General features: G+C 39.3%; 1 protein-coding gene across 1 annotated transcript in view; it reads right to left on the bottom strand.

Moving 5' to 3' along the window:
- FARSB (phenylalanyl-tRNA synthetase, beta subunit) overlaps nucleotides 1-21,606 on the bottom strand; it is a 75,748-nt gene that overhangs the window by 35,763 nt on the left and 18,379 nt on the right. Inside the window, exons 6-15 of the mRNA XM_010837072.1 lie at nucleotides 20,130-20,280; nucleotides 19,008-19,116; nucleotides 17,806-17,876; nucleotides 15,767-15,828; nucleotides 14,910-14,961; nucleotides 11,935-11,996; nucleotides 11,452-11,659; nucleotides 10,882-10,962; nucleotides 8,117-8,209; nucleotides 3,053-3,170 (exon numbers count right to left, since the gene is read on the bottom strand). Of these exons, the coding sequence (XP_010835374.1) occupies nucleotides 3,053-3,170; nucleotides 8,117-8,209; nucleotides 10,882-10,962; nucleotides 11,452-11,659; nucleotides 11,935-11,996; nucleotides 14,910-14,961; nucleotides 15,767-15,828; nucleotides 17,806-17,876; nucleotides 19,008-19,116; nucleotides 20,130-20,280 (1,007 nt within the window). The remainder of the gene's footprint in view (nucleotides 1-3,052; nucleotides 3,171-8,116; nucleotides 8,210-10,881; nucleotides 10,963-11,451; nucleotides 11,660-11,934; nucleotides 11,997-14,909; nucleotides 14,962-15,766; nucleotides 15,829-17,805; nucleotides 17,877-19,007; nucleotides 19,117-20,129; nucleotides 20,281-21,606) is intronic.

The following is a 21,606-nucleotide window of genomic DNA, read 5'->3' as shown; positions in this document are numbered from 1 at the left end:
CATGAAAGTGAAGTCGCCCAGTCGTGTCCTACTCTTAGCAACCCCATGGACTGCAGCCTACCAGGCTCCTCCATCCATGGGATTTTCCAGGCAAGAGTACTGGAGTTAGGGACTGCTAATACCCTGACAGAGCACACACTAAACAGTGCTTATTATGTGGCTGCAACTTTCTATGTGGCTTAACTTTTACAACAAATCTCATGAAAAAAGTTCTATTGTTGTTCTCACTGTACAGATAAGGAAACTGAGGCACTGAAGAATTAAATTGTCTAAAGTTAAGCAGCTGGTAAGAGGCGAGAGAGAATGAGACTGGTTGGATGGCATCACTGACTCAATGGACATGAGTTTGAGCAAGCTCTGGGAAATAGCGAAGGACAGGGAAGTCTAGAGTGCTGCAGTCTGTGGGGTTATAGGGAGTCGGACACGACTTAGCGACAGAACAACAACAAACGGCAGAACCAGGGCTCAAATGCGGGCGCTCTGGCTGCAGAGTCCCTGGCGGACCTGCGGAGCCCGGCTGCCTCTACTGCAGAGTCCTCTCTGCACAGCAGACGACAGGCAGGGAGGCCACAGGTCCACAGTGAGACTAATCCACCAGAAACGCTTCTTCTGCTATGAAACAGAATCCAGGCCTACCTAAACAGGAAACACATTCCACATAAATGAAAGCAAATCTATATTTTCAAGATGGTAGACTTACTGAGCACATTTACCTCTTCTTTATTCCTCGAATGCCATTGGGATGACAGAAAATTTTAAGGAAAAAGAATAAACCATAATGGTGCAAGACAGCAGACCAAAGTAGTAGCAGTTAAAAAATGGATTGATGTGCAAACAGAGCAGAATGGTCACAGCTAAACACAGTTATAAAAGAGGTCTGCTGCAGAGAGAAGAGCTACTCTTGCTGAGCAAACAAAAGTGCAGCAGAAATACAAATCTTCAAGTTAAAAAGTACATATATGGATGGGGTTTTTGAATCATCACCAGGGCCATTGGTTCAATGATGGCCTTTGGCACTCATATTTAAGAACAGCTCTCTTTCAACCTCCACACATGGGCCTTGGGGCCTTCCCAAGAAACACAGAGAGAAAGAAACCCAGCAAAGGTACCCCTAGCCAGCACTGCAGTAGAGTGCAATGCTCCACGCCTATGGCAAAGCCTTCCCATGGCAACTATGGGGACCACAGCTCACCTCTCACTCACACCATCCAGGCTCCAGTTGCCTGCCTGAGAGCAGGGAGCCCTGCAAGGAGCCTCTGCTACTAGGGAAGAGGCCTGGTGCTGAAATAGTATTACAGAACTTTTGAGGAAATCTCAAGTAATTAACCTACCCTATATTTAGAAATATGAATGGATCGTCAAGAATGAAAACAACATACAACTCCAAGAACTAGTATGAGAGATAACAAGTCAAAGTTACCAGAAAAAACTGACATTGGGATAATAATAAATTCTCAGTTATCTACACCAAGGGATGGTTAGAGGCAGTAAGAACCCTCAAAACTATTTGCAGCTGGCACTGAAGATGTCTTTTCTGTTACAGCAGATTTATCACCCAAGGAACATTCTACAGGGACTGATATGACAATGAACTTTTATTCTCTAAGGATATGAGCACTAAGATCAAAATCCTGGCCCGAGCCCTAAGTTCCTCATTTTAAGCGACTCTGAACAAATTACCAGTTTTTTGTCTTTATTTTCCAGCATATTAAATGGGGACAATATTTTGTCCCATTTGCCTCAGAGATGTTTTAACAATCAAAAAAGAAAAAGTACTTTAAAAATACTTTTTTTTTTGAAAAGCAAAAAGCACCATACAAATGCACGGTGACACTGTTAACTGAAGACAGGCTACATACTGGGGAGCAGACGGAATCCAGGCTTTGGCTGGAAGGTTTGTGGTGGACAGTCCACCACAGACAGTCATGTTGGCTGTACCTCTAACACAGGCCGGCTTACAGTCAGTGGTTCTTGACTACTTTCTGGTATCACAATGACGCCATATTGTCCTCTTCAGGAGAAACTGAGGAAAAGGCCTCTTCTTTTGTGAACTGATTCAGAGGAACACACTGAATTTTGCAGAGTCTGCAGTAAAATAAATACTGCTGGGACTTCAATGGTTAAATCCAGGGACTCAAAAGAAACACTGCCAGTAATTTAGTCCTTTGAGGGCACTGCTCACCAAGAGATACCATATACGCAGCTCCAAACAGTCAAGTCAAAGTTATATAAAGTTGAAGATATGGAGAAGGCTGAGTGAGACTGGCTTTCTGGGCAATCGGGTTTAAGTACTTACTACACACTTAATATATTTATTAAATAACCACTATATTCCAAATACTAGATGAAGCAACCTGCTGTACTAACAAGTTCAGACCATACTCAAAAGAAGCAAAAACTGGTAAAACAGATTTATAATCACTGGACAACAGTGATAGGAACAATCACTGCTGAACCAGAATGGTAAGATATAAAGTATGTCAAAATGATACACATATAAATCACAACATAAAGAAAAAAGAAGTGCTCCACAGTGCTTTTCAGGTTGAGGTTTTAATAGGGCTCTTCATAAATATTATTAAACTCAGTTAAAATTTGTTTTCTATTAAAAATAAGAGATACTACAGTCAAGTAGCTGGCCCTTGCTTGGATTGATTCACACAAATCAGTAATGAAAATTAAATTTATGAAACAACTGGAAAAATTCAAACACTAGCTAGATAATTAATGATATAATATAACAATGGTGTTGGGTTATTAAAAAAAAAAAAAAAAAAGGCAAACCAGCGATATTCCTTATCTATCAGAAACAGAAACTGAAGTGTTTCTTGCTGACATGATATGATGTCCAGGATTTACACTACTCAAATAAGGGGCAGTGGGTTGGAGTAGACATGAAGGAAGCCTGGCCTCATGTGTGTTGATAACTGTTGAAGCTGGGTGCTGGAATCACAGGAGTAATTACATTATTTTCGCTACTTTTATATACAGTTGAAATTTTCATAATAAAAAAATGCTTTAAATATACAAATCAAAGGTGACTCATTCTTACCTCTGCTAGAATCTTTTATTACAATGTCAGAAATTTCAAACAGCTTCAGAGGAAGTGGCATCTTCCGATTGGCAGCTAGGGTCTTGAGGAGGCCAGGAAGAAGGGTCGTGCGTGCCACCTGCAGGAGAAGACGTGAAATTGCACTGACCAAATAGGAATTAAATGCTTATTTCAAGACTTTGTGGTCTCACAGGAAGACTTGGAAAATGCACTGCCTAAATATCCCAGTCATTTTTAAGTTTTAATTTCAGGACTTCATGTTCTGCTTTATTTCACAAAGTTATTGAAGTAGATTACAAGAAATACAAATATTTTATATAGATTAAATATGAATTAAACCAAATTTTTAAAAACTAGGACCAGGAAAAGGTAAATGCAATAAAAAATACCTGGACAATGAGGAAAACAGGACACAAATACGTAGGCACTATAAAAAAACTATGAAGCTGCCATGGGCATATGACCACAGTTTTCAGCTTAGTAGCCAAAACAAACAGGAAAACATGCATAGTTATTTCATTCTTAATGAAGAAATACAAACACTTATCCTAATTCTTTTTTTTTTTTAAAGGAAAAACTTCCCTGCTTTTGTCTGTGAAATAAATTTCTCCTTCTAAGCTGTATGAGATGTTAGTTTCCAACACATCATGTTACCAGAAGGGTTTTATGAGTGGTGGTGTTACATCTGCAGTCAGCCTCCAACACCATTACCTTCTGTCTAAGCTCTGCCTGAGCTTCTGAAGCTGATTTCTCTGCTTCTACTTACCACTTTATTATGATCTCTTATTCTCCCCAGAGAGTGATCCTTTAAGACCTGAATCAGACCATGGAACTCTTCTGCTCAAAAACCTCCAACAGGCTTCTATCAGATTTTGAATAAAAGCCATGCCCTATGTGGGGCTTTATGTGAATCTGGCCCCAGCTCCCTCTCCAGCCCCAATACCCTCAGCTGCCCCTGGCTTACTGCACGTGTTCCAGGCACATTTGCTCCACACCCCATCCCAACCTCCACACTGGCTCTTTCTTCTGACTCACACGTTCTTCCTATAGATCGTATGTAGCTATCTTATTTCCTTCAGATCTCTGCTCAAAGGTCTACATGGTTCTACATGGGCTTGCCCTGCCCATTCTGGCTAAAACAGCAGCCCCTCCTAGATCCCACACAAGTAACAGTAAGCCCTTAAAAGGACCCGCTAGACTGTGCTGAGCAAAGAAGAGGACACCCTTCCTACCACAGTCCTTCCACCAGCAAGCTGCTATCAACCTTCAACTTTGTGCTTCCTAAAATATGGGGCACTTTCCCAACCACAGAGAAAAGTGCCCAAACTGTTCAGAGAACAAAACCACAATGTTAAAAACAAGTTTAACTTATTGGAATCGAAACAAGCTACTTTTGCAGATAGCTTCTCTTAGAATTTTTTTTTCATTTTATTCTATAGATAAGATTTATTTACTTCAAAAGTCACAGCAATACAAAAAATTAAACTGGAATCAGATCAAGCTCCTATATCTAATTCCTATATCTAATTTACTGAAACTATAGGGGACCACCATATAGTCAGTAAAACCCTAAATGTGAGAACTCCACAGAGCAAGTGATCCAGTTTCTTCCACAAAGTGAAACGGGGACAGAGGAAGAGATGAATGGATGGAGGGACAACCTGTGGATTAGGAGAGACTAAGAAGCACATCAATCTACATCACATTGAAGTATGAACTTCATTTGAATCCCAAATCAAACAATTAAAATGAGAGGGAGGGGACATATGTCAAACCTCATGTGGAGGTTTGACAGAAAACAACAAAATTCTGTAAAGCAATTATCTTTTAATTAAAAAATTAAAAATTTAAAAAAGTAAAAGAACCTTGAGAAAATTTGAACAATAATTAGATACTTAAGGATATTAGGAACACTATTGTTAATTTATGGGGATATGGTAATATTCTGTAATTGTCTCTACAATTATAGTTAAATTTCACATACTTCAGTAAATAACACTTTTGTTATTTCATCCATTTTCTAATGTATCTACTACCAAAAAATAGCCCAAAGAATTGAGCAAAAGAAAGAATAAGCGTAGACAATAAACTGATAGAAGACCATGTACAATGTACATTTATTTTAACCATAAATAAATATAAACTAGTTAGCCACATTAGTAATGGTAGGACATAGCTATTCATAAAGCAAGGGTAAAATACAGAATCTGCCCAATCTAAAACACAGACTCTCATCTCTCATGTATTTAATGCAGAAATATTGATTGTTATGCGTGCTGAAGTACAGCTATTTACAGTGACATTTAGTGTGCTTCTGATTTATTTTCTTTCCACTTATATAAAATGGGCAGGATGTAAACCTAAAGAACCTAACATTATCACACTGTAAGATATCTATCAAGCTTGATAAGTGAACCTAGAAGGAAAAAAAAAAGAAACACTTGGAAAAAAACTCAAAAATCCATTAAGATTTACTGAAAATTTTCCACCCATTTATAATGAGTGAATCAACACCTGTTCCATTCTATCCAAATGAATTTGAGTACCTCTTATTAAAAAGAACACCTACGACATCTTAGAAAAGCCAGTGGGCCTCAGAAAACAAAATATAAAAACTCATTATTACAATCCTTCTAAACTAGCATAAGGATTCTTTAAAGTTCTGACACTGAATACAGAGACAGAATTCAAGTCCTTGATGCATATTATTACCAATTAGTTACTTAGTTTAGCTCTAATCTGCCACATTTGGTTGTTCTTCAGTCGCTCAGTCATGTCAGACTCTCTGTGACCCCATGGACTGCAGTGCACCAGGCTTCCCTATTCTACTTGTAAGTATTTCTATTGATTAAATCTAACTTAAAAAAAAACCTAATTTTAACATTATTAGAACTTTTAGAATGTCAAGAACTAATTCAGCTACTACTTTTAAAAGTGAAAATCAAGATCCAAAGAAACAAATCACAGAATTCAGATGAAATTAACTTTCTTAAAAGCATTTCCTTCCAATTCTAAGATTCCCTTTGATGCTAGAATGAATCTAATAGACACGATCTTCTCTAAAGCCTCAGTTAAACAAATCATGCACGCATGCTCAGTTGCTTCAGTTGTATCTGACTTTTTGCAACTGCATGGACTGTAGTCTGCCAGGCTCCTCTGTCCACAGGATTCTCCAGGCAAGAAAACGACTGAGTTGCTGTGCTCTCCTCCAGGGGATCTTCCCAACCCAGGGGTCGAACTCATGTCTCCTGCATTGGCAGGTGGATTTTTTACTGCTGAGCCATGGGGGAAGCCCAAACAAATCACAGATATGCATACATAAGAAAAAGAGTGAGCTTATTAAAGTATGAAAGATAAGACTACTCAAACTTATTAATAAGACATTATAACTTTGAGACGCTCTTTTTATAGTTTGTGCACTAATCTATAATGTATATCACTTAACATTTACTACTAAGGGAGTATCACTCTCATTTAAATATGTATCATAACCTTGACATGAAACTGACAAGACACTAGACAATCACAATGAAAGGCACAGTCAGCAGAGTCTAGAACTGGCATAACGACTCATTTCAAAGCGAAAGACTTAATGGAGGCTCTGGGAACAGGTGTTGATTAACTCATAAATGGGTGGAAAAGAGGTGAAACCTGAAATTTTTTTTTTTTTTTAATCAATTGTGAAATAGAAAGTTGAGGTAAGAAAGGCTAGGCTAGGTAGCACTAAGCCAGGGATCATGGAAAAAGCAAGAGAGTTCCAGAAAAACATCTCTTTCTGCTTTATTGACTATGCCAAAGCCTTTGACTGTGTGGATCACAATAAACTGTGGAAAATTCTGAAAGAGATGGGAATACCAGACCACCTGACCTGCCTCTTGAGAAATTTGTATGCAGGTCAGGAAGCAACAGTTAGAACTGGACATGGAACAACAGACTGGTTCCAAATAGGAAAAGGAGTTCGTCAAGGCTGTATATTGTCACCCTGTTTATTTAACTTATGTGCAGAGTACATCATGAGAAACGCTGGACTGGAAGAAACACAAGCTGGAATCAAGATTGCCGGGAGAAATATCAATAACCTCAGATATGCAGATGACACCACCCTTATGGCAGAAAGTGAAGAGGAACTAAAAAGCCTCTTGATGAAAGTGAAAGTGGAGAGTGAAAAAGTTGGCTTAAAGCTCAACATTCAGAAAACGAAGATCATGGCATCCCACTTCATGGGAAATAGATGGGGAAACAGTGGAAACAGTGTCAGACTTTATTTTTCTGGGCTCCAAAATCACTACAGATGGTGACTGCGGCCATGAAATTAAAAGACGCTTACTCCTTGGAAGGAAAGTTATGACCAACCTAGATAGCATACTCAAAAGCAGAGACAATTACTTTGCCAACAAAGGTCCGGCTAGTCAAGGCTATGGTTTTTCCTGTGGTCATGTATGGATGTGAGAGTTGGACTGTGAAGAAGGCTGAGCACCGAAGAATTGATGCTTTTGAACTGTGGTGTTGGAGAAGACTCTTGAGAGTCCCTTGGACTGCAAGGAGATCCAACCAGTCCATTCTGAAGGAGATTAGCCCTGGGATTTCTTTGGAAGGAATGATGCTAAAGCTGAAACTCCAGTACTTTGGCCACCTCATGGGAAGAGTTGACTCATTGGAAAAGACTCTGATGCTGGGAGGGATTGGGGGCAGGAGGAGAAGGGGACGACAGAGGATGAGATGGCTGGATGGCATCACTGACTCGATGGACATGAGTCTGGGTGAACTCTGGGAGCTGGTGATAGACAGGGAGGCCTGGCGTGCTGCGATTCATGGGGTCGCAAAGAGTCGGACACGACGGAACGACTGATCTGATCTGATACAGCTAATCAAGAAAAGATGATAAAATGTCCTAAGAAGTTGTGTCAGCAAAGTATATAAGAACCCAACATAAACTTATCCAAGAAGAGATTCTAAAGAAGCTCTAAAATTCTGCCCCCTGAGATAAAACAACTGACAAGACTTCATAACTCATGTACTGCCTCTCAGTTTTTACCCATTTTCTTATCTACTTAAAACCCTTACCTGGAATTCAGCCGTTTTAGGATTACTTATGTGGACGGCCTTGGTTGCAGAGATATCCATACCCAGTTTGTCAGCAATATCTTCTTGGGAGCACTAAGGAATACATGAAAATAGATCAATATGGAAACACAATGACTAAATCTTAAAGTATGTAATGCTGTAACAACTTGTAATGGTCTCGTGGCGATGCAGATTATATAAATCAGTAAATTAAGAATAAGCATACATCAATTACATTCAGGTGCACAGCAGATGCAATTCAACATTAATAGTTCTCTTACCAGAGTTCTAACCATGGTGCAGAGCTAAAGCACATTTTTCACGTGGAGTTGGTGGTACAGCCTGTACTTGGGCCCTCCTACATTGACCTTAGCAGTCCAATCTCCAACAATTCCCTTCTCATTCCCTCAACTGTTTATACTTTTCCATACCTTTACCTGAAATGCCTTCCCACCCAACTTGTGGCTACCACCTCCCGCCAAGATTCTACTTAAAAGATATCTCTTCCATAAAAATATCCCTAATGACTCCAGGAAGAAGTTCTCTCCTCCTCCTTGGTGTTTATACAGCTTTCTGTTTTGACTCCTGTTGTAACCTCTGCAAAATCCACACTGACTTGTGGCAGAACAGGGGGTGGAACTGAGAGAATTCTCAAACAGAACCAGTACTGTCTGCATAAATGAAAAAGGGCCCACAGACACACAGCTACCCAGCTAGGTATCTAAGTGACTTCTACTTTATTGTGATGATGGATGACAAAGGACAGAGATAAGAAGAAATTTAAATCAGGTATCCTGAAGGGGTAGTAGTGGGTATACAGGATGAAATGTTTATCAATGGTAATATTTATATGTTTTAAAGTGCTAGAAAAAAATGTATAGAGTAAATGAAGCCCATAATTTTTATGAATACTATTCTTATAATAAGGTTAAAGTAGCTTTTCAGTTTTAAAAGTGAGCTAACGTAAAAGAAATTATTACTACTGGTTTGGACATATAGCAAAAACCATGACGCTATGTGAGGTACTTATGCTTGGGAAATCTAGGGCTGAGTTTTATCAAAAGAAGGCTTGTTACTCTTATGCAAAACTAGATATACAAGGCTCAGTGATGTTTAGGTCTGCTCATAAAGTTTGTAACCATAAATATCTGTAATGTTGACATTCCTATAGAAAAACTGTTACTACAAAACTGAAACTCTCTAGCACCTAACTTCTCCCACCCTGAACTGTGACAATGTGTTGACATGACCTTGGACAGCTGAATGGACTCCTAGTGGGAGTCCATCAGTCACAGGCCTGGGGTGCAGACAGACCTGGTCTGGAATCCCTGGTGCACAGCCAACTAGCTGCATGGAGTGGAACAAGTTACCTCAATTAACTGCTGTGAGAGACAGAAACACCTACTTCACAGGGCTGCCCTGAGAGAAGGAATCTCGGACATAAACCCCTTCACAGCAGACCCATTCTCTTGGCAGTGTAGGTACTGGTCAGCAAGCAGAGCATGGGCTCCCCTGAGATGCGTGGGGCTATGCACTTACAAAGTCCCTTCCCGTGCCACTTACTGTAATTTAAAAAAACAGAACACACTTAAAAAAAAAAAAAAAACATTTCCTTATGCGATTTTTTGTGTGTACATTTTACATGAAATCATTGCTGTTCCTGACGGCATATGTATATATGGTCCATACATGAACACCGTATTCAAACCTAACATTCCTTCATGGTCCGACCTAAGGAAAAAGCACTCCTCTAGAAGTGAAAAGGCCAGATTTTGGTCACAGTTCTCCTGCTCTCTGTGTATGCTTTGCCGGGTGCTTATTCTCTCAGCCCTAGGCTCCCTCACCAGTACAGCGCCTGGCATATAACAGATGTTCCATAAATATTGTTCAATGAACGACCTGCTAAGCCAGAGAAACAACTAAGCTGGCTAGGTCTGGAAGGTCCCTCCCAACATGAACATCCTACGAACTACAAATGATCAATAAAATGACATGAAACAGGCCGCATCGCCGCACCAACCCTCCATGTACTGGTCGTGACTCCCACTACTTTTCTTCTGCAAATCGTCTGAGAATTTAGGGCTGGAATTGAGTCGGGGGGAGCTTTCCTGGTTGTTTTGGTTTTTACCCTACGTCGCTAAGCTGAAATGGACTTGAATTCTCAAAAACTACACTGTGGGCACCACAGAACAGCTCAGCAAAAGAGAGAAAGAAACTACAAATTGCACACACATTTCCCTCCCTTCAAATGGTCAATCTGCTGGGGCAAGGAGATTTCCGTCTGATTTTGTAATAAAATTCATTTCCTGATTCAGGCCTTTTATGTCAGCTTTTCAACTCAAAGCAAATGTTTGTGAACATGTTCAAAGACAAAGAAACAAGTTTAATGTGGAACAGTCCACAAGCCCTCAACCAGGGCGGCATCCAGCGGGCACACCACAACTGAATCAAGCCTAAAAATTCTAATGTAATAACTCTGGTTATGAAATTCACCATGAGCCCTCAACAATGACATGAAACTCTAAAATACACTGTCGTCTGTCATTTCAGATACTTTTTTAATCCTTCACGCTTTTCTGTGACTAAATAAAGAAATCTTCATTTCTGTATCAGAAATTATACAATCTCTAAGTAACAAAAGTTATTCTTCTAGAGCTTGGAAATTTTGTTAAGTCTTAATAAATTCATGTAAAGCATCACAGAACAAGGAATCTGGAGATTTAAAGAAAACCATCAGCAGGACAGAAAACACATGTACAACATACCAGAGCAAAGGTAAGTGCTTCGGTGAATCCGGCAGCTGCCATGTCCTGTCTCAGGAGTTCTGTGAGTTTATTTAGGGGAAACTGGGGGAAAGAAATCATTTCACTTCAATAAAATTTCCCACTTAAAAAAAAAATTATAGAAAACTTGTCACTTAAAGGAACTGCCCTTTCACCCTAATATGTTCTAGTCCCATCATTACTGTACTACCTTACTATCCCCTCCCCACCACCCCAACACCCCTCCTTTGAGGTAAAAACCCTCCCTCTCTCTCCCCCACACACCATTCTGCCTTCAGGCCCAGGATCAGAAAATGAACCTCCTACTTAGAGACGCAAGGAGGCCTCCAAACTCAAAACCTGTCTTTCTTCAAAGAGCCAGTCATCACAGGTTTTTAACGTACTCTAATCAATGGGGCATCTGTTTTGTATCCTCTCCACAGCAAATGCCTCTCAGAGCAAAGCATGTCCAAGACTGCTTAATTCCTAGGCTCTGTTTCTCTCCAAGCCATCCTGGCATTCAATAATCAGTTTCTAACAATAAGGAGTGTTTATTTAAGGGTGCAATCTTACTTGATTAGCTATGGTGTACGTTTTCGGGAGAGTCATCTGAATGTTGTTATATCCGTAAGCAATAGCTGCGTCTTCTATGATATCACAGGCGTGGATAATGTCAGCTCTGGTCGGGGGGATTTCAACCTCGATCTGATTCCCATCGCCTATGACTTCTGACTTTAAACACATCCTGGTCAGAAGCTTGGCAAGATTTTCTGGAGTTTCTCTGAAAGAGGAAAGTACGAACCATAAATGTCATTGGATTATTTAAAACGTGTTTATATTTGGTTTTAAACTATGCTACTACCTGAAACAGTAACCTGTCTTTGTGAATTCCAAAAGACCCCCAACATCCTAATTGAGGTTCTGTCATCACTTAACTTTCTCTGAAGGGACAGAAAAACCTCTCTAAGCATTCATTCAGGAAAAATTAAGCAGTCATGTGTGCACTTCATTCTTGAATTCAACAATAAATAAATAAATGAAGCATGCGGAGTGTACCTGATCCCAACTTTTTTGTTAATTAGGTCAGCTCTCACCATCTCCTTTCGATAAGCCAGTTCCTAAGAGAGAGAAAGAGTTGGAAAAGCTTAAATCACTCCTGCCAGATACAGCCTTAGCTTCTTTCTAATTCAATTTGTTGTTGTTGTTGCAGTTTTATTACCCTCCCAAGCAACTGTCATTAGAGCCAGACATCAAAAGTAAACTAGGTATTTCAGAACATGATTTGCTACATTGTATTTGTAAATGAACATTCTATTGATACTCAATAGACAACTGGAAGCTTGGAAATGTTAAAAAATGCCAAACATGTTTTGCTTTTACATGGTCAATCACCATTTTCCTCAGCAAAACACTGGTGCATTACATCATTTCTACACTGCTTACAAATCCTGCTGAAGACTTTCAATTTCATCTCATGCAAGTAGGTGTCTATGACCAAAAAAGAATAATTCATGTATTGCACTGTACTATACAGCATATTAAATCCAAGAGTGTTATGAAGTCATTCCTCTTCTTTTTTAAGGGGGGAAATGGAACCAGGCTCGAGCCCGAGCTATCAACGTGCTCCAGGAGCCAGCCGGGCTGGGAGCATCTGATGAACTAGTCCTCACTCTCCTTCAAACAGTACACAACTCTACCTTGTGAGACAAGAACACACAAACATAAAATCCAGGCTTTACCTGTGAGTATTTCTTATCACTGAATTATTCTCAGAAGTGTAACTGCCACTAGCAAAACGGCCATAAATTTAAACACCTGTTTGGACTCAGGTAAGGACAATGGGTGGAGAAGGCAATGGCACCCCACTCCAGTACTCTTGCCTGGAAAATCCCATGGGCGGAGGAGCCCGGTAGGCTGCAGTCCATGGGGTCGCTAAGAGCTGGACACGACTGAGCGACTTCACTTTCACTTTCCCCTTTCATGCATTGGAGAAGGAAATGGCAGGCCACTCCAGTGTTCTTGCCTGGAGAATCCCAGGGACCGGGTGGGGGTGGGGGGGGAGGAGCCTGGTGGGCTGCCGACTCTGTGCGGACACGAGTGAAGTGACTTAGCAGTAGCAGGACAATGGGCCAGAGTCCTGCTAATCAAAATGCGGTTCTCAGATTATGGTTGCCAGGGGCAAGGCTGAAGGGAAGGGACAGTTAGGGAGTTTGGCATGGATGTGTACACACTGATGTATTTAAAATGGATAGGCAACAAGGACCTACGGTATAGCACACAGAACTCTGCTCAGTGTTATGGGGCAGCCTGGATGGGAAGGGAGCTTGGGGGAGAAAGGATACATGCATATGTATGGCTGAGTCCCTCTGCTGTTCACCTGAAACTACCACATTGCTTGCTAATTGGCTATACCCCAATACAAAATTTTCTGAAAAATTCAGTTCTCAGAGCAGAAGTATCATTACCACCCCAGTGCAACCACCACTAGGTAAAGAAATCCAAGCTAGGCTGCTGGGTGACGAGACACTTGACTTGTTCGCCCCACTGCCAAGAAGCAACATGAAAGAGAGGCCGATCCCGGTCATCAGCTGCCAAGCCTACTGACCAGCTGAAGGAGCTCGGCAGGGATGAGCCTAGGAAACTACCTGGCTGACCACAGAACCATGACACAAACAAATGACTGTTGTCTGAAGTCAGTAAATCTTGGGGTAGTTACATAAAAAGGGCTGATAACAGTAACTAAAATCAATTAAAAAAACAGAAAACTGCTATAGCCCAAAATTTCAGTTATGCTCCCCTAGCGGCTCAGACAGTAAAGAATCTGCCTGCCAATGCAGGAGACCCAGGTTCAATCCCTGGGTCAGGAAGATCCCCTGGAGAATGGCAACCCACTCTGGTATTGCCTGCAGAAGCCAATGGACAGAGGAGCCTGGGGGGCTACAGTCCATACGGTTGCAAAGAGTCGGACATGACTGAGCGACTAATATTTTCTTTCTACAGTTATACATTTGTTTTGAATTATAAATACTCTAGAATAATACATGATGCCAAATACTAATGTTTCCAGGAAGGGGAAGGTTTTGATCTTGGCAGGTTTTATCTACTCTAAAAACCATTTGAATAGCAGAAATTATTCTAGGCTCTGACTCACTTCATAAGTAACAGAGGAATTGTGAAAAATCCAAAGATAAAGAGCTCATCAAAGAATGGCCTCACTGAATCAGAACCCAACTGATAGTGACACTGAAAAATGTGTTAGAATGGCCACCCTGTGTATGCGAAGCCATCTTGGGGTAAAAAGTTCAGTTGTTTAAGAATGCTATTTTGAATTTTTATCAAGATCCCATATCTTCAAAGTAATTGTGCTTACTAGTAAATTAGTTTTATTAACACATCCAGATGTAATTTATTAGTTACAGTGATGGCCTTTCACAATTGGTAAATCAAATGTGAAAAGACTTAGTTTGGAAGGCCGAATAGCCTTCAGTTCAGTTCAGTCGCTCAGCTGTGTCCGACTCTTTGCAACCCATGGACTGTAACACACCAGGCTTCCCTGTCCATCACCAACTCCCAGAGCTTGTTCAAACTCATGTCTATCAAGTCAGTATAACCTTAAAAGGGGTGAAACTAAAAATTACCCAGTTACCTAGTTGATAAGGGTATAAACCACAGGAATTACAGTATCTAACTCCTGTGGTATAATGGAGTGTGTCAGGAGTGAAGTGTGCCATAAAATAGTGTTGGGGCTATCAAGCTTAAATCTTAGCTCTACCACTAGCAATAAGGCAGGCGAGCCACTAGCTCCACCAATAGTAACAGGCAAGCTATTTATCATCTCAAGGTCAAGGGCCTAATAGTGGCACCCAACCGTATAGGGTTAATGTGAAGATTAAGTCCATGTGATGCACATAGCATCACGCCTGGCATGTAGGTGGGCAGATGGACGCACAGAAAGACCACAAGCATTCTACAGCTTAGTATTGCTGTTACTGTTGTCAAAGTCATCATCATCAAGTCACTTCTATACTTACTGGAAAGGTATGTAATTTTCCATTAGGAAAAACTACCTCAGCTGCTTCAACCCTGAAAACAAAAATAAAGACAGAAATAGAATTAAAAAATAAAAACAAAAACCTAAGGGGAAAAAAGAGCCATACATTCTAGAAATGTGTGAGGTTAACACAACGTTCATTTGGTCTACAACTGCTGAATCAACAGTCTATTCATGTCCCCACCCTGCTGTCTAGGTTAATCCTCCCAATACACAACATTACTATTCTATTTCCTGTGGCTCTTGCGTCTCTCCTTGATCAGTTTATCTCCCAGTCCTGCCAAGCACACGTCCTCGATGAACTCCTTGCTGATACTGATACACACGTCCCAGGCTTTACCACAGTCATGTTGTTATAGGAGGAAAGCTGACTGACACCACCACTAAAATGCAAATCAACTTAAAAAAAAAAAGATGTGAGCATACAGTAAGGGCCATATAGGTTTGGGAAGTAGTTTTTTATATAAAAACTTAGTCTTGGAACAAATACAGTAGTCTTATTGGTATATATAAGATATAATGCTTTGCTTTTATGTATGATTTCTCTTTGTTCAGCTGTTCCTTTTCCTGTTCCTCCATGTTTATATTCTCAAATCCAGTGATCCTTACAAAAAGCCTGTCACTGCAGTAATGTGCCCTTACAAACAGCCAGAACATCACTGAAACTTTCTAAAGTACTTATCACCTTTTACATTATTAATTCATGTCTTAGCTCCCCAAAGAGATTATGTATTCCAATTACAGGAACTGCATTTTTTATCTTTATATTTAGCACAAGACCCTAGTGCTTTGACTTCAGAACAGACCATCATTGATAAAAATACCAAATGAACTTACGTAAACTGATTCTCACAATATTCACTGAACGTGGTAACAATGACATCAAGAACTATTTTTGCCTGCAAAGGAAAAAAATCAAATATTATGGTAACACATGAAAATCCTCTCTTCCCTCAAACGGAAATGAATTAATATTTAATATAATTTAGTCTCCAAATATACAAAAATGGACCTGCATACACAAATTTTAAAGAAAGAAATGGAATAAAAACTGAGCTTGAATGCGCCTGACCTTATTGTCAGGTGTTCTGCATTTATGAAGTTCTCTGAGAGTTACAATCCATGACCGAGACAAATCATTTATTTCCCCCACTCCCCCTCCCCTAGGTTCACCAAATTTCAAGAAAGACAGATGGCTAACGACGGCAGTAAACCTTATCAGTCCCATAACCCTCTGCAGCCAGACACCAGATTCCTGGCCCAGTCACTTACCATCAGTCTGATCTGGGGCAAGTTACTTACTGTCATTGTACCTTAGCCTGTCTGTTAAGTAGACATAATAAAAGTTCCTACCTCATTTGGTTAACATGAAGATTAAGAGTGTAAGAGTGAGAGAGAGAGAGAGTGTGTGTGTGTGTGTGTGTGTGTGTGTGTAAAATACATAGGACAATGCTTGGCACATAGTGATGGCCCTATTGATTTGTTCATTTTTAAATTAAAAGAAATGCTGAGGAAAAAACACAGTAATCTTATAGGGGTACATGCTTTGCTTTTTTATATATTTCACACTTATATACAAACTTCAGGAAAGATAACCAAGGTCTGCTAATGTACAAATTTTAAAAAGTTTTTAACAGGAACAGGTATTATATATTACCTGACACCATTTCTGAATGTACATTTGGTATGCCATACCATGCTAAGTCATTTAAGTCATGTCTGTCTCTGTGTGACCCTATGGACTGTAGTCTTCCAGGCTCCTCTGTCCACGGGACTCTCTGGGCAAGAATACTGGAGTGGGTTGCCATGTATTCCTCCAGCGACATTTGATATATAAAAGTTATAACCATTCAAGTCTACCTTTCTTAATCTGCTTTACTACCACCTAACTCTACACCTTACTTAACACGTGGAAAGAAATCTTATGCTATAGAAAATAGCTGTCATGACGTTCCAATCTAATACATGGTGACGAAAAGTGACTGAACGACTAGTATTCTGTATTTTCTAGATATATTTGTGTGTGTGTAAACTCTTTATCAGTTTGCTAAATAAGACTTTATAGCCAGCTGGTCCTAAATTTTTTTTTAACAAGTACACAAAAGTACAAAATTAGGATTCAAATTAAGCCAACTAAGATGAACTCCTTATAAAGATGGCATTACAATGTGGATCCCATTCTCAATTTTACTGTTTTAATGTATGTGGCTAATTCTCTCACAAAGATGATGAGTTCCTTGAAATCAAGAACAAGTAACTCTTTGTTAAATTCATGGCATTGGAGAAAGAGAGTAGGTGCTCACTAAACATTTGTCAATTGAATGAAAGCACCATAACCAAGGGGCTTCCCAGGTGGCGCTAGTGGGTGAAGAACTCGCCTGCCAATGCAGGAGATGTAAAAGATGCTGGTTTGATTCCTGGGTTGGGAAGATCCCCTGGAGGAGGGCACAGCATCCCAGTCCAGTGTTGTTGCCTGGAGAATCCCATGGACAGAGGAGCCTGGTGGGCTACAGTCCATAGGGTTGCAAAGAGTAGGACATGACTGAAGTGACTTAGCACACACTACAACCAAAGTACAGAATACAAACACCTTTCTCATTTTCTAAGTTTCTAAAATACAGCCCCATTTAAAAAATAAACAAATTTTAAAATTTAGTCACATGGTCTCAGCTCAGAGGTAAAGTTTCTAAAATACAGCCCCATTTAAAAAATAAACAAATTTTAAAATTTAGTCACATGGTCTCAGCTCAGAGGTAAAGTTTCTAAAATACAGCCCCATTTAAAAAATAAACAAATTTTAAAATTTAGTCACATGGTCTCAGCTCAGAGGTAAAAATCTATATTGAGAACAAAAATAAAATAAAAGTTTTATTTACCTTAGTAAAGTCAGTTCCTGTGCACTCAATAAATACATTTTTCGTATTTACTGTTATTTTGGAATGGTTTCCTGCAACAAACACAAAACAACAACAAAGCAATCAGTTTCAGAAATAAAGGTGCACTAAAGAACTCTACAAATACAAGCTGACACCTCAGAGGTAAGGAGACACACAACTTTTATTCTACTCTCTCATTATAAGCTGGAGAATAAAGATAAAATAAAAAACAAGGTTAAAAAAAAAAAAGGCTTTACAGAGTGCATTACACAGTATGCTGCTTAACAGAAGCCATCTCATCTCATTTTCACCATAATGCTAAGACAGGGCTGCAGGCAGGACAAGTAAGATTCAAAGATTAAGCTCACTGCCCAGAATCACAAGCTATTAAACAACAAGGCTAAGATTTGGGCCTGGATCTGGCTCACTCCAAAGTCCACGATGAGTACTAGAGTCCAAGATAAGGAGGAGGAAGTTTCTCCTTCCCATTGTGAAGCAACTGAACCCCCTTCTCACCTCCAGAAAGGCAAACATCTATGGCTTTGACATCACTAAATTTTGTAAATACATTCAAGTTGCTTCTCGAAAAAGCTTCAGAAAGAAATTTAGAGGGTAAATTTCAGTTCTGAAATTTTAATTTATAAAACAGCAGGCCAGGCAGAATTCCACTTTAAGTTTAACGAAATGAATTAAGGGCTAAAACCAAAATATCGACACCTTTTGGAAGAACAGAATCCAGAGAACTAGCACCAAACATATTTATAAACTTAGCTTTTCCCTTCTCCAGGTGATCCGCCCAACCTCGGGATCAAACCAGGGTCTCCTGCATTGCAGGAGGATTCTTTACCAGCTGAGTCACCAAGGAAGTCCAAGAATACTGGAGTGGGTAGCCTATCCCTTCTCCAGTGGATATTCCCGACCCAGGGATCGAACTTGGGTCTCCTGCATTGCAGGAGGATTCTTTACCAACTGAGCTATCAGGGAAGCCCTAAAAGTAGGTATACATTTATGAATTATATAAAAATCACCAGTAAAACATTGAAAAAATGAAATGAACTATTGCAATAAAATCCACAAAAGACCTGAGATTCTCAGACTGAGTCTTCTGATTGATTCAGCCAAGACAATTGAGAATTCCACAGAAATGCTAAAGATTAAGAAGGAAATAGCAAAACACCTATGGTACTTAAGAAATAACTCACCGTTGATGATTGGAGGCATGGAAAGGACGACACCTTTGCTATCATAGATAACTGGGTACAGAGGTTTATTTTCAATTATATGTAAATAATGTTTAAGCTGGTTGTCAGTCTGAAAAAAAATTAAGACAAACAAAATTAGCTTCTTATTTCTATCAGTGTAATTAGTTTACATACGTGCCTAGCATAAAAAGGGAGGGAGAATCAGAAAAATAACAAAACAGCCCCCAAAGTTTTAACTGTATGATATTTTCTAATATAAAGTAATGTCTCAGAATCTTCATACAGCCTCAGTCTCCTACTGAGGAAAGATGAGTTGTTGTTTAGTCGCTAAGTCACATCCGACTCTTTTGTTGACCTCATGGACTCTGGGCCCACCAGGCTCCTCTGTCCATGGGATTTTCCAGGCAAGCATACTGGAATAGGTTGCCATTCCCTTTTCCAGGAGATCTTTCCAACCCAGGGATCAAACCTATGTCTCCTGTACTAGCAGGCAGATTCTTTACCACTGAGGAAAGATGAGACCACAATTATTTTTTAAGACTCAAAACAGATTTGCAGAGTAAGCCTGAATCACCTTAAGCAAAACACAAACCATACAAAACTATTTAGATAAACAAGAAAAAAATCACTTGCAAATCAGGCCAATAATAACAGCTGCTTTTCCCAAATGATACCTACCTCTTCTACTATTTGTTAAATGCAGTTTAAAGTGACAACTGAATTGATTTTCACTGCTGGACTCTATAAGTGCTAATCATAGGAGGCAGGCACTTTGCAACAGTGCATGCCACACACACACACACAAAATCTAGATAAATCTTATTGTGCCTTATATTTGCATGAGTTTTAATTATTCCTAAATATGAATATTACAGAGCAGTAAGACCTATGTAAGTGGTTCTCAATCCTAGGTATACATTACAAACATCTGAGAGGATAAAAAAAATAATAAAACTAGAGCCAGAACTCACTCTAGATCAAATGAACCAGTATCTCTGGGTTGGAGCCCAGACACTGTTATTTTTTCAAAAGCACTCATGACATCACCCTAATTATAACTTGATTTTGGAGGAATTTTATGATTTATGCAGAGCTATTACATCAATATAAAATGACCTTTACCTTGTATATGTTCATCAGTTCACAGGCTGTATACTCTTTACTCTTATTTAGAGGCTTGAATTTGATATCAGAAGGTTTCTTTGCAGTGTAAGTAAATGGACCTGACAAAGTGTCCAAATCATGGGTACCAATAGCAACCAAGGCTCTTTTCCTAAATATAGAAACGGGGAGGGAGAGAGAGAAAAACAAAAGAGATCTGAAGATCTCAAAACGTAAGACTACAGGTTTTTAAAAATTATTTGTAGACAATTCCTTAAAATAGTCTGTTACTATGTGACATCTTTACAAACATTAAAAATATAAGAAATTATAAAGCTACTGAAAACACATTATTTTAGTAGCTGAAATTCCTTCTACTAGTTTTCCCAAGTACTACGTTATTATTAATAGGACATTAACATACCCTTTATCTTCTTTTTTTATCATATTTCCCTTTATCCTATTTCCTCTAATGTCAAGTAAACATAAATGTTTTATTAAGTTAGAATAAACCACCCAAAAACTCTTCTGTTTTTTGGCTTTTCTATATTTTCCTAAATTTCCTGTAACATAGCTATATTGCTTTATTAATGGAAATTAATTTTAAGAACTGAGATTACATTTAAAACTGAATAAGGAAATTTCAAAAGCTATTAATTTCATTTGTTCTACAGCTTATCTGCAAAGAATTTAAGGTAATTTTAGGAACTTAAAGATATAAAGTAGGCAAGAAAGAAACAGACTCAGGGATATAAAATGAAGCCAGGAACAATGCCAATATTAAATTAGAATCTCAAGGCCTACAGTCTTATCACAGAAGATTACAAATTTGACTCTAAGCTTTCCAATAGACAATCCAAAAAGAGAAACTCAAATCAGAATTTATGATATTCTTAAGGCTTCAAATGTGTTTTAGACTATGTAGGTCTAAACTAAATATCAAATGGATAAAATCATTAGTTATCAAGAAATGTGTTGAGTCCACATTACATGAACTATGAAATAGCTTTGAGAATTTGTTGAAACAAACTTTGGTCAACCTCAAATTAACACAGCATTATACAGCAACTAACTGAATAAATTTTTTTTGTTCAATCTCTAAGACAGGCGACTAGAATTTTAATGGGTGACTTGAACAGAGCTGTTGACAACCCTAGAGGGAGTGTTACTGTACTCAATGAGTTGCATGTTTATATACTAGCATCAGATGTATGCATGCTCAGTTGAGTCCAACTCTTTGCAACCCCAGGGACTGTAGCCTGCCAGGCTCCTCTGTCCATGGGATATCCCAGTCAAGATTACTGGAATGGGTAGCCATTCCCTTCTCCAGGGGATCTTTCCAAGCCAGGGATTGAACCTGTGTCTCCTGCATTGGGAGGTGGATTCTTTACCACTGCACCACCTGAGGAGTCATATACTAGCACAAGTAGAAATGTACCCATGGCCTGCAACAGAAACCACTCCTCAGAGAAAAAGAACAAAATCAAAAGCCTCTGCC

Source organism: Bison bison, unplaced genomic scaffold (assembly GCF_000754665.1).
Source record: "Bison bison bison isolate TAMUID 2011002044 unplaced genomic scaffold, Bison_UMD1.0 scf7180017864068, whole genome shotgun sequence".
NCBI classification, from domain to species: domain Eukaryota; kingdom Metazoa; phylum Chordata; class Mammalia; order Artiodactyla; family Bovidae; genus Bison; species Bison bison.
Note: the sequence above shows the minus strand (reverse complement) of the source record. Positions and strands in the feature narration are given on the sequence as shown.